Here is a 13,160-nt window from a genome sequence, read left to right as displayed (position 1 = left end):
CCATCCTGACACAAAACAGCCACTTAAGGATATAAGTCTGGGGCAGACGGAAAAAAAAGATTCGGAGAATAAAATATTTAGGAAATGAAATAATTCATGGTTTCTTTTTTTCTGAGGAGCAGAATAAACTTCCGGACTGAGTTTTTACATCAGCGTCTCCATTGACCGCATCCACCTTCCAGGGAGACTCTGTGCTGGGCTCTACATCAGACTGAAAGAGGCGCTCCCGGAGCTCAGCATCATCTGACGCACAAGCGTCAAACAAAATGAGCTCAGCCAGGGGGAATACCGGAAACAGTATGTCTTCAAAATAAAAGTATCTAGTTTTAAACGGAATTAGCAAAGTCAAAGCTCTAAATAAATAAATACATAAATACATAACGACGTGTTTGGTAGTATCTATCCACACACGGTATGACTCTAAATTTTAATAAACCCATATTAAAAAATATCATTTTTTTAGATTAAGGATCACAGTAAAACAGATCATAAAGTTCTCTTTTTAATTTCTCATAAGAATATGCCAAATTAATTATGTTTTTTTCCTATAGAGCTTTGGAAACTTAATTTTGACACCAGAAACTGCTTTTAAAACGATCTGAACTGAATTTAATGAAACTTTTTTTTGTCCTTCTCAAAACTTTAGGCACCCCGCAAAAAATACTAATGGAAAAAAACATTTTTTTTGTAAACTCTGAAAGTAAATACTAAAAGACAAAACTCTTAAGTATAATGATCAAAACTATTATTAAACCAACATGTGATAGATTTTTTGTATGAATTTAAATATTACATTTTAAAACTAATAATAATCTAAATTATCATTAAATCAACGTGTGATTTAGTTATTTTGCTAAGTATTTAACAATAACGTTTGCTCTTCTTAATTTTTAATGATGTTTTTCGCTTTTTATAAATTTGGCAGTGCTTCACGAATAAGTCAATAACTGTGACGTCTCAATCCAAAAGAACCAATCATTTCCTTTAGATTGATTTAGACTGGCCAATCAGAAGTCTCTGTGCATTCGCGCCCTCGGATATCCAGGAGGTAAAAAAAAGTCTTACCCGGCGGTCAATATCAGGTTTTTGCCGATAAATATTTTATATACATATATGTTCTTTGGTGAAATATTGTTTAAATCTGAATTATTAGCAGTTGTTGTCGTTATTTTTTTGCGGGATTTAATATTATACTGTTTCAAATGAGCTAATTTCTCAAGGATGATTCAGCAATTTTTTTAATCCTTGAAAAAAACGAACTCTCCCGCTAGCTTATTTTCCGCCATGTTTTACGGTATTTTCGTTTATTATTGTTAATTCTGCCTCCTCTTCCTTACAGTTGCTATATAAGCCTGCGAAAAAGAAGAGTTAATAGAGAATCTGTCGATCAACATCGTGTTAAGATCCTCGGCACTCATAATGGCCTCGATGGCCAGTGGCAGCTCACTTGTGGACAGGTAACGTTAGCTAAAGCTGTATTAGACATGTGTGCAGTTTTTACGTGTAATTTATCTGTGATCTTATCATTAGGTCCACGTGGAACATTTTTTGTCGAATTTGTTTTGTTTATGTGCACATAGTCACTGACACTTTAAATTAAAAACCAGGGCGAATGTTCCCCAATACACCCCTCTCTGGACAGGTTTTGGTTTATTCCAAAAAGGAAACTTTCAGTGAATAAACTTTATTGACAAATTTATGAACACAAACTAACAAAAAGGAAATTAGATCGTATTTACAATCATTTACAGCTTGAGAGCAAAGATTAGTTAGTTTTATTTATTTTAAGGTAACTTTGACTAATTTATCAGTATCCATATTCAAATTACTAAGATGAAAATATTATTATTAAGTCAGTGGGCCAAAAATAATTTCTGCACATTTTTAGAAATGTACAAGCAATTAATGCTAAAATCATAACTTGCATGTTGTTTTACCTTTCTCCTGAAAAAATGCTGCATGTTAGTTTTTACAGTGGCTGTCAATATATATTCTTTTGATGCAAAAATTGATTTGTAAGAAACATTAAATGAAACATAATTTCAATGTTCAAAAATCAGTTACATTCTTTTTGTCGGTTTACCAGAGCTGAAACCGCTCCACTTTTAGCAATCCACTAATGTAAAGCCCATGGACTCTAAAATCCTGTTCCTGGAACTTTAAAGAGAAAGCATGTAAAATATAGATTTTTTATGTGAAGTTATACATTTATATACATAAATCCGAGTTGCTTTAAATGTACTTGTTTTGTTATAAAAGAAGTCATGGTTAGCTGCAAAAATTTAGACAGGAATGATCTAACTGGGTCAACTTTGACCCTCTGGCTTCGCTTTGGGCTCCTCTGAGCTAACCAGTTCTCTATGCATGTCACACAAAAGTTTAACACTTGAGAAATTTAAAAAAAAAACAGATTTATGAGTTGATTGAGGATGATACAATCACAATCTGTCTTATGAACTAATTTCTCTTTTGCAGATAGCCAGAGCCAAACAAAAACGCAGAAAATACTCGTCTCGGTTTAAGATAATCAATTAGTCTCTTAAGATGTTTGAAGACCGATTAAAATTGTGTTGTGCCTTTTGGCCCGTCCAGTGTATCATATACGTTAGAAATAAGCTCTTTCTCCAACAGCTTTTTTTAGTTGGCTCCTGATTTTTCAGTCTTTGAATAAAGAAATGTTCAGAAATATAGTTTTAAACTTAATTTTCTTTACATATGTCCTCCATATTGAGGAAAAATCCACAAAAACATCTGAAAACTCAATTTTCATCAGTGTGTTTTTATGTTAATAGTAGTTGGCAAAGTAACACCTAGTTGGGTTGAGGTTTTAGAGCAGGGGTGTCAGACTCAATCGCACAAGGGGCCAAAATCCAAAACTTATTTTAGGTCACGGACCAAATAGGATAAGCATTTATCGAACACTCTAAAATTACATTTTAAAACTTTAAAACTGTAACTTTTCAATATAATTATGAACTAGATATATAGCATTACCTGCGATCATGCTAGTTTGAATTCTGTAAGCTGAATTTGGCAACTGAAGATGCTGAAATTGATAGTTAAAAACGCTGATCTGACCCCAGGACCTTGACTTTGACACATATGTTTTAGACCATTTAAGTGTCTTTTTTTCTTTGTTTGTTTCATGTCAGTCTTGAGGAGTTGGACTCTTCAGACTCTGGTAGTACTTATGAACCGCAGCAGAATGCCAAAAAGAAGAAACAAAAAACCCCATCATGGCCACAGGTAATTTTTTTAATGTTTTCTCATCATTACATTATTCTTAAGAAAAGCCCTTATGTAAAAAAGTAATGCATAAATAAAGTTTTTTGTTTGTTTTGTTTAAAGTTCACAAGTGTTTCTCAGCTGTAAAGTGAAGATGATGCTTCTCATATCTGAGATTGCCACCAGTTGCACTGTTTTTATCAAATTACTTCAATCATTTTTAGCCCAAGAAACCCAGGCATAATGCTGCATCGAGGGGGACGCCCAGCAGCAGCAGCAGCATTGCAAACCCAAGTCCTGAAAGTCCATCCCCCCAGGAGCAGGCACGCTCCCAGACCAGATCCAGATCTATACCAGAAAGAAACACAAATGAAAGCAACAAAGCAATCAGTGCAAAGGAGATCTTCGATGCTATCTCCTCTGGAAAGGCAGCCATAGTGGTGAGCAAACTGGAGGGAAGGTGAAAGGTAGTAACAGAAATATGTCACAGTGCTACTATTGCTGAGCAGAATATAATTTATATTAGGATTGTTCTATGGTTAATCTCAGCTAGAAAGTCTCTATGAGCTGGTTGACCTTTTCTGAAACTCTCATTGGCTGCTCTCTCCCTGTTGATCTTTAGACGGTGGTGGACGAGTGGCTGGACAGCTACAAGCAGAGCCGAGAGAGGGGCCTGCTGGTCCTCATCAACTTCATTATTCAGTCCTGTGGATGCAAAGGTCAGAGGTCAAGGTGGCTCTTAGGGGACGGGGGGATTGTAATTTGTAAGATTATCTTTCCAATATCAGTTGAGGCGGTCATCTGTGGTATTGATCTCACACTAAAAGCAGGATTCAAATGTAATCCTCCGTCTGTTGACAGCTGCTTTAATATTTACTGAGTAGAAGGAAAAAAGAAACTTGCGTTGTAAATCAAACATGTAGGGAAGTGTTTGATGTCTGTTCTAGTGCTTTTTTTTCTCCTAGGTGTGGTCACTAGAGAGATGTTTGACAGCATGTCCAATGCTGAGGTCATCGGCACTCTTACAAAGGAGTTCAATGAGGTGAGGAAAGAAAAAGCTCCTGTTCAGACGTAGGTAGAGTTTATTATGCTGCGTTCACAATGAAACCCATTTACATATCTAATTTGTGTTGGATGGCTCTCTATAGATGCACTTGTCCAAAAATGTGTTTATAAGCTTGTGTGGGAGGAGCTACTGCAGAGTCTCCAGGGGGTCTTAAAAGCGTTAAATTCATACATTTGGAAATAATACCTCAAAGCGTAACCAAACATGGAAATTGGAGACTGACTCCATCCACAGCTGAAATGTCAGAGGGGTGGGGCTTGGGGGGCAGGACTGTTATCATTACTGGAGCTGCAGACCATGATGTGGGACTATTGAAACTTACATGGTTTGACCAATCACAAAATTCAACTGTAATATCTAGTTTCAACCTAATTACCACACAGAGGGTTTTTGACTATATTTTCAAGAATTAAACAAGCTTATTTTAATTTGTAAAAAATGTGGGAATGACCAACAGACAGCACTTTTAAAACTCCATTTATAGAGGTCTTGAATTACGATATTTTAGCCTAGGGGTCTGCAACCGTCACCTTTGAAGAGTCCTTTTAGTTGATTTTCCACCCACTACAACCCAATAGGAACCACAAAGTCTTCCTTCACCCTTTAAAAAAATAAGACACTGTTTTATATTTATGCTTTTGTTACTACTATAATAAACATAAATTAACTGTTGTTCATTTTGCTTTAATAAGACACATACATTAAAAGAAAAAAGTTTTTTTTTAAGTTTTGACAGAAGTTCCTTTCAAAATAAAATACATCCTGTCACATATGATCATCTGTGCAGCAAATGTAGAAGTAGAAAGTTTAATATTAGCAGTGATTAAACAAAATAGCTAGACATGTAGCCAGAATTGTTAATCTAACAAACCAAAGTAAATCCTGTCATATTTTTCTAACACATCTAAAATCCCTTAATTTTTTTAAAAAATAGAAAATTCAATTAATAATCCGGTCCACCTTAATACTGGTTGTGCTTATTGACGTCCATTTTCTTTTTTTTTCTCTTTTTTTTTTTTTTTCTTTTTTTTAGTGCAGGACGCACAAAACTGTGTCAAAATGTTGTAGTTTGACTTATGATACACACTGTTCTTCAACTGTTTGTTAATGCGTTAAAGTCTGAGTCAGTTTACTTTTTTTCCCCTTTACTACTTTCTCACTTCTTATGTCAGAGATAGAAACTTATTTTATTTTTTAATAAAAGAGCCACAATGGATTGGTAAAAAAGGAAAAAAGGAGCTCTAGGTTTCAGACCCCTGTCTTCGCCTTAAAATTGTGCTGGTAGAAACTTCTCTTTTTCTAATTTCTTGTCATAAAACATTTCTTGTAATAAAATGGGGAAAAGGCTAAGAAACTGGCCTTAATTTTTGATATAAATGACATTTCAAAGGTGTTTAAAAGTCTGAAATTTAACTTGAAGAAACTTGTAGGAACCCTGGCCTGTACTGTCTAAAGCTTTTAGCCTCATCACTACATGTTAGCTCTGATTGTATCTCTCATTTACGATGCATGGAAGACACGGATGATGTTGAGAAATCAGTTTTATTTTTTTAGAGCTCTACAAAATCATTGGTAATCGCATCTCCATGTCTGGGTTCAGACTTTTACAGTATGATGAGGTTCATTATCTACTGCTTGAGCCTCGTCTGAATGACGGCTGCTTTCAGCCTTTTTATTTGTGACCCAGTTTGATGACTTGCTGTAGAGCATTAATCCGAGGAGAAAATAAAAATAATTTTAGTGGAACTTTTTATTCTTGTCTCGATACAAATAAGATAAATATCAAAATGTGTCACAATGTCTGAAATGTGCTGCTGCTAGACCGCAGCCCCAACACTCAAAACAGACTGCAGGACCTCTGATGACACCTTGAACTAACATTGAAACTGGACACTCTTGACGCACGAATAGCGATTGGTGTAAATGGAGCTTTAAAATGAGTCCTAACATTTGTCTGCTTTAGATTTGTTTCCTATATGTCAAATTTCCTAAATAATGTCAGTAAAGGCTTGACATAAATCATGATTAAACAAACTTATGGTTTTAAGGAATGGATTGATGAGAATGACTTCCCACTAATGTTTCTGTCGGCAGCAAAAAGCACAGGTTTTACCTCCACAAAGCTTTGTTATAATAACATTTGTCATCCTGTCTTGCCAGACTTCAATTAACTACCCTCTCAGCACTCCAGGCCCTCAGATGAAGCATTTCAAAGCCGGTCTGTGCGAGTTTTCCCGGGTCCTTGTGCGCTCTTGTCGTAACAGCATCATTTTTGACGAGTACATCTTCCCCTCGCTGCTGGCTCTGCTCACCGGGCTGACGGACTCACAGGTCCGGGCCTTCAGGCACACCAGCACGCTCCTGGGTAAGGACGCTACTTGGTCACAGATGCAGCAAATAGAAAGTAGAGAAAGAGGCAGAGCTGGAGGTAGCAAAGGTGAACATGTTGAGGTGGGAGTCACCAGGATGGATCAGGGAATCAGATGGAGACAGCTTGGACATGTTGAGAGGAGGAACAGTGAGGATGTTGGTAAAATGATGCTGAAGCTGTAACTTCTGGGAGGTTCATGGATGCAGTGAAGGAGGTTTGTGTGAGTGAGAAAGATGATTTGCTGTGGCGAACCCTCAAGGGAACATCTAAAAGCTAAAGAAGATCTTGGTTCACAGCATTTTTCAAAAATGTCTGTCTTCAGTGTTATTTTTAGTTTGAATCCTTTCTCCCCCAGATTAAATCCATTTCAAGATTCTTCTTAATCCTTATTTTCCTCCCCTAGCTTTGAAGGTGATGACGGGGATGGTGGAGGTGGCTGTCACAGTCTCTGTTCAGCTGCAAACCACCCAGCGGCAAATCGACACAGAGAAAAGCAAGAACCCTCAAATTCGAGCCTCTGACAAACTGGAGGAGCTGCACGCCACCATCAGCGAGGTGACGGGCGCAAACTCAAAAGCACTGACCTCACTGCAAATGATGCTGCATCCATTTAAAAAGACCAGTGTACATTTATTGTGTAATAATTATTTTCATTATTTTGTTTTATAAAGGTTCTATTGAAATGTTTCATGAGCAACCTCAACATTTTTGATTTTTGTGCTACTATAATTCACCAAATCCTTAATTAAGTTTATCTGTGATGGACCAGTTACAGCTAGAGTTGCCTCAATGCACTGTTACAGTCAAAAAAGTATCAAACTGAACTTTAACTAGATATATAGCATTACCTCTGATAATGCAAGTCTGAATGCTGTGAGCTGAATGTGGCCGCTGAGTAATTAGCAGAAAATACTGAAACTGATAGCTTGCTAAGGTATTAGTTAAATGCTAAACTAGCCAAAAAAACTGGAAAAATATCTAGTTTTGCCAAAACAGCTAGCATAATGCTAAAATATTAGCTTGACTCCAAATGATCCTAAGATTTTAAAAATGTCTAATTTTGCCAAAACAGTTAGCATAATGCTAAAATATTAGCTAAAGTCCAAATTACCCAAAAGATATTAACAAAAGTCTAATTTTGCTAAAACAGCATAATACTAAAATATTAGCTTAATTCATTTCTATGGGGCCTGTTTTGCTCAATATTTTAAAAACTATAGAGTTTATGAATACCAAAAATACAAGTAGTAATATGCGGAACAAGCTGAACATTTTGATACCAAGATTGCTGAAATCGCTGAAAGTGTGATTGAGTTTTTACGTGCTGAAAAACATACAGAAAGGAGCAGGAGATTCACTATAGAGTGAAGGCTTAGTAAGCATTCACACTGTTACAACTCTTAATGCAGGTTCATTCCAAAAATTTCTACAGAAACGCTTTAAATTGTATTTTAAGTACGACTTTTTTGTGTGTGATTTTCAAATTGACAGAAAAATCCCTTTAAATAGAAGTCTATGAAGAAGTTGACAGCAGTGCCAGACTGTAGGTGAAGCCATCCGCCATGATTATTCAGGGTCTGAGATAACAAAAAGAGACAGTCGGAATAATATAACAGTGAATCTTTAGTTAAAAGAGAAATGAGGCAAGTTAGCAGCTCCAGAAGCAGATGAGAAAATGGATTTTAATGACAAAAAGGAGGACAGACAAACTCAAAATCATTGGGACATCTGTTGGAAGACGAGAATAAAGAGAAAAAGGAAAGTAAAGGGATGTACATCTTAAGACAACCCCAACCACCATGACTACACATTACTTTATCCATATAGGATGTGTTGTTGTTTCACTGATTACATTGTCAGCTGTAAAGACAGTTTCAGGTCTTGTTCTGAAAGTGAAGAATGCTCAGAAGACTTGAACCTTCAATTTTTTCAGAGTAGACAAACAGCTGAAACAAATGCTGCTTTGCAAGCTTTTTAAGATTCATCCAGCCGAGTTCATCCAACTTCTTGGACAAGAAGTCCAAGTGATTTGTCCTGATAGGTTTTCAACTGAGTTTTCTGTAGCACATCATTTTATTTAGATAATTAGATTTTTTTGTCATAATGAAATCTGATAGAACATTACTACGGGGATGCTTACTGTAGAAGATGGGATATAACTGAGATGTTGACCATGTGATTGTGGTGATAGAATGACTTTGACGTTTTCTTGTTCTCCTATAGCTGAAAGAGAACAGAGAGGAAGTGTGCTCTATGATGAACGCTGCCTTTCGTGGCGTGTTCGTGCACCGTTATCGAGACCTGCTGCCTGAAATCAGAGCCATCTGCATTGAGGAGTTGGGGGTTTGGCTGAAGGAAGACCCGGAGGACTTTCTGAACGATGGATGTCTGAAGTATTTGGGTTGGACCCTCTTTGATAAGGTAGACACATTGAGCAACACAATAAGTGTAAAAATTAAACTAACATTAAATCTGTCATTGAGAGTTTGGCACTCAGGTAATCCTTTAATATTTTAATAATATGACTTATTTCTTTTTTTTTTTTACATGAACAAAAGCAAAAGTATAAAAAGAACCTAGCATCTCTCAAAATGTGATTTTTTTTTTTTTTTTTTTTTACATTTGACTGAAGCTTATATAACTTTTTTTTCAAAATAAAAGATGCTCTGTCCCAAACAGGATCATCTCAGTCTAGCCCTGGGCAGCTAGTAACCAATGTTGTGCAGCATAAGATAATTTGTGCTTTTAACTCATAACAGATCAAACTTTTTACCAAAGCTTTGCTTTGCATATAAAATCTGTTCATTCTGGAGGTAGAGTTGAGCAAACAAGATGTCTTCAGGTCAACAGAGATGTAAAAACCTACATAGTTTATCATCTATGTGAACCTCAGCCATCAATTTATAAATGTAACTAATCTAAATCAAATAAATGCTAATTAAGTAATCCTTACTTAAAAAATATTTTATTATCTTTTATTTATTTATTTTTGTTCTTTTTCCTCATATTTATCCTCGGCAGTCTTACAATGCAAACCCCTATTGTATATTAAAGTCTGACATTTTTTAAAACTATACAGTGGGGTAAAAATAAGTCCAGGATTATTTGACAGTCAAAGGTTGTGAAAGTTGTCCCACTAAAAATAACGAGAGTAGTCTGTAATGTTCATCATAGACAGAATGTAAAAAAAGAAGCCAAGGAATCACATTGTTAGATTTTAAAGAAGGATAAATAAGTATTTATTTTAAAAAAATGTGACATTTTATCTTTCCAGATTCTAATCTGCCCTGCAAGTTATTTCTCATCCCACTCCCACCCCACTTTATTTCTGCAGATGATGGTCAAACCTACATTCAGCCAGTAGTTGAGAGAAGCCTGACCTCGTCCTGTGTGTGTTACTGTAGCTTGTGTTCTGTTCTCCTCCAGCAAAGTGCGGTGCGTCTGCAGTGTGTGCGCGCCCTGCAGGGTCTGTACAAGGAGGAGGAGTTCATTGGCCGCCTGGAGCTTTTTACCAGCAGATTCAAAGTGAGGCAGTGGTCCCTCTGGACTGGAATCACACCTCATTTAAAGCTTGTTTACTCGTTTCTGTCTGTCTGTCTGTCTGTCTGTCTTGACGCTTGTGTCTCATTTGTTTGAACATTTTTTTGCTTCTTCTTTGTTGCTGAGCCACATCCTCCCATTTCATTCTGTAGTTTTTTTTCCATCACTCCCCTTCTCTTTCATGGTCCCATCCTTTGTCTGGGTGTGTGTCTGGTTGTGTTAATTGCTGCCAGTTACTGATGGATAAAAAGCTGCTCCCAATCATGTAAAACCATCCAAAGCAATGGGGACAAATGCTCTTTGTATGATGATGCTTCTCCGCCTCATTAGTGGGTTTGTGCGTCTGTGTACTAAATTTGTGCATGTCTGTGGCTTTCTTTCATGTGTGTGTGTGTGCTGTGCAGTGTCAGTTTGCCAGCTTCATTGTTCATGTGTCTGTCTGTCTGACAGTGTGTACTAACCAACTGTCTGTGTTCAGGAGAGGATGCTGTCCATGGTGCTGGACAAAGACCCAGGCGTGGCTGTGGAAGCAGTCAATCTGCTGCTACTGATCCAACAGTGAGGGGGTTTCTCTGTCTCTGATGGTTTCTTTGTTTCTCTATCTTCTCTTTCACACATTTAGTTTGGTTTTATCTCACCTAACCTTAGCTGTGTGCATCAGAACTCTTGATGTTGCTTCGCAGCGTGGTGTGGGCTGAGTCAGTCTCCATGTAAGAGCCATAAATTGTTCATTTGTTTAAAGAAAGGTGCTTATTAGTTAAAATTTTAGCTAATATGTTAATATCACTGAATAGTTTCAGGTTTATTTCAAGCAAATGAAACAAAACTAATGAAGACAAATAAAAAAAATATATACCTACTAGGGATGTCCCGATCAGGTTTTTTTGGGCCCGATCCGATTCAGAGTCATTGGATTTTGTGGATTTGCCGATACCGAGTCTCGATCTGATACTTTTGTAACACATATAAAACATGAACAAATTTAATAAACAGTCTTGTTGTCCCTTATTTATTTTTTAATTAACCTTCTTTTATCATTAAAAACTTAAATAAAACACTTCTGTGAAGTAGCTTTAATAAACAAGTAAAAATAAAGCAAATATAAACTAGGAAAAAAATACAATTTTCTTATATAAGTGATAATTAGTCATGTAAAAAAGTTTGTGCTTCTTTTTAAGTTCTTAAGACATCACATTTTCGGTTTTATTGCCAGAAGAGTTAATTTTCTTAACTTTTATTTCTCTGTCAGATAAATCAAACAGGCATATCAAAGGACAGCTTGGGTCCTAAGGAGTTAAATCACGGCGCTAGCATGTAGCAGTTAGCAGCTGCTGTGTAGTCATCTGTCTGCAACATGACATTAAAAAGAAACAAAATTCTATCTTTTTCTGTTGAAATGCCTTCAGAGGTTGTTGTTTGTGTTATGACAATAGAGACACTTGCTCTCAGTTTAAATCGTTTTTAAAAGAGTTATTGATCCCGGAAGTCTGAATCCGTAATCAGCTAGCTAGCTTTATTGAACTGTTTACATTAGTATTTTGCTTGAACTGCTGCCGTTTTCTGCTGTGTTTTCCGGGAATAACATTTAGTGATCTGTTCATGACATGCAGATTTCTAGTGAAGTATTTATTCAGAATAATAAGATTGAAATATAAAGCACTGATCATAATAAGAACAAATGAAATATTCGAGCCTGATCGGACAACGGAGCCCGATTTCGATCGAGTCTTCAACCACATGATCGAATTGGGACATCCCTAATAACTGCAAAAGTTGCATTACCTGCGACAATGCTAGTGTGAATGTTTTTTGCTGAAAGTAGTCGCTGAAGATGATAAAGCTTTTTGCTGAAAATGAAAAAGCGATTTGCTAAATGTTTAATTTGCTAAAAGACTGGACATTTCTTTAAGAAGAATTATGAAAGAGCGCTTGACTTAAATTTCAGATACATTTTTAGTGAAATTTCTTAGAAATTTCTAATATATGCCAATTTTACAAAAGTATTTCGTGTGTTGCTTAAATAAGAGATAAACTCTAAATTAGACTAAAATCCCTAGTAGATGGCAAATTAGCCTAAAAAAGCTAGCGCATTGCTTAAATGTTAGCTAAACTCCAAAATAGCCTAAAATTCCTCAGTAAACTAAATTAATCAAAAATGTTAGCCTGTTGCTAAAATAAAAGCTAAACTCTAAAATAGCCAAAATAAGTCCAGGAATATAAAATTAAAAAAATAAAAACAGCCAATTAGGAAGCAGAACAGTGTGCTGTAAAAAATCAAAAAAACATACAGGATTTCGCCAAAAGAAATTAGCAAGTCCACCAAAGGTGAACCGCAATACAACAAGTTTACTGCATCAGTAAATATCTTCAGAGTCCAGCATGAAGTTATTTACCAAATATAAGAACTTATCGTTTCATTTATGTCCTCTTTGTGTTTGAACTCTCACAGATTGACTGAGGAAGGCCTAAGTGAGGATGAGTGTGGTCGCATCTATCCCCTAGTTTACGCTGCTCATCGGGGCCTCGCTACCGCCGGGGGGGCTTTCCTCTACAACAAGTATGATCTCCACTCAGTTCATTAACAGTTTACAAAGAAACCAACAGTTTACAGATTCCCTAATGAAGGAAATCCTTCAGACAGGCTCCCAAAGCAGCAGAACTTGGATTTAGCCCTTAGTGCCCCCACATTAATTTGAAATAAAGATGAGGAAGATGGATGAAGAAAACTCTTGATTTTGATTCAAGACCCATTTCATCTAGGGCTGTGGATCGTTACTTAGGTGGCGATCCAAATCAATCCATGAATCAAGCTCACAGATCAAACCACAATTCTTGCTTCTTAATACGTTTCTTGCTATCGATGTAACTTTTTATTGGATGTATAAAAATTGAAATTATATGTATTAAATCACCATCATTTAAACATGTATTTAGTACAGGAGATCAGAATCAACTTCT

General features: G+C 36.3%; 1 protein-coding gene across 2 annotated transcripts; it reads left to right on the top strand.

Annotated features, from left to right (window-relative positions):
* The first annotated feature begins 987 nt into the window (after positions 1–987).
* LOC112139631 (cohesin subunit SA-3) lies at positions 988–12,799 on the top strand. 2 transcript variants are annotated; one of them, XM_024262472.2, is made up of 12 exons: positions 988–1,048; positions 1,340–1,457; positions 3,153–3,246; positions 3,450–3,665; positions 3,848–3,944; positions 4,191–4,267; positions 6,452–6,656; positions 7,066–7,217; positions 8,886–9,083; positions 10,089–10,187; positions 10,681–10,760; positions 12,652–12,799. In XM_024262472.2, exons 2-12 carry the CDS (start codon positions 1,420–1,422, stop codon positions 12,782–12,784), a joined length of 1,389 nt encoding a protein of 462 aa, XP_024118240.1. In that variant the 5' UTR covers positions 988–1,048; positions 1,340–1,419; the 3' UTR covers positions 12,785–12,799. The 2 variants fall into 2 exon arrangements, with proteins under 2 accessions (XP_024118240.1, XP_024118239.1); XM_024262471.2 differs by having other exon boundaries at positions 1,005–1,082.
* Positions 12,800–13,160: the final 361 nt, after the last annotated feature.

The sequence above is a fragment of the Oryzias melastigma genome, unplaced genomic scaffold (assembly GCF_002922805.2).
Source record: "Oryzias melastigma strain HK-1 unplaced genomic scaffold, ASM292280v2 sc00642, whole genome shotgun sequence".
Classification (NCBI taxonomy): Eukaryota; Metazoa; Chordata; class Actinopteri; order Beloniformes; family Adrianichthyidae; genus Oryzias; species Oryzias melastigma.
This window is presented reverse-complemented; position numbering and strand designations above follow the sequence as displayed.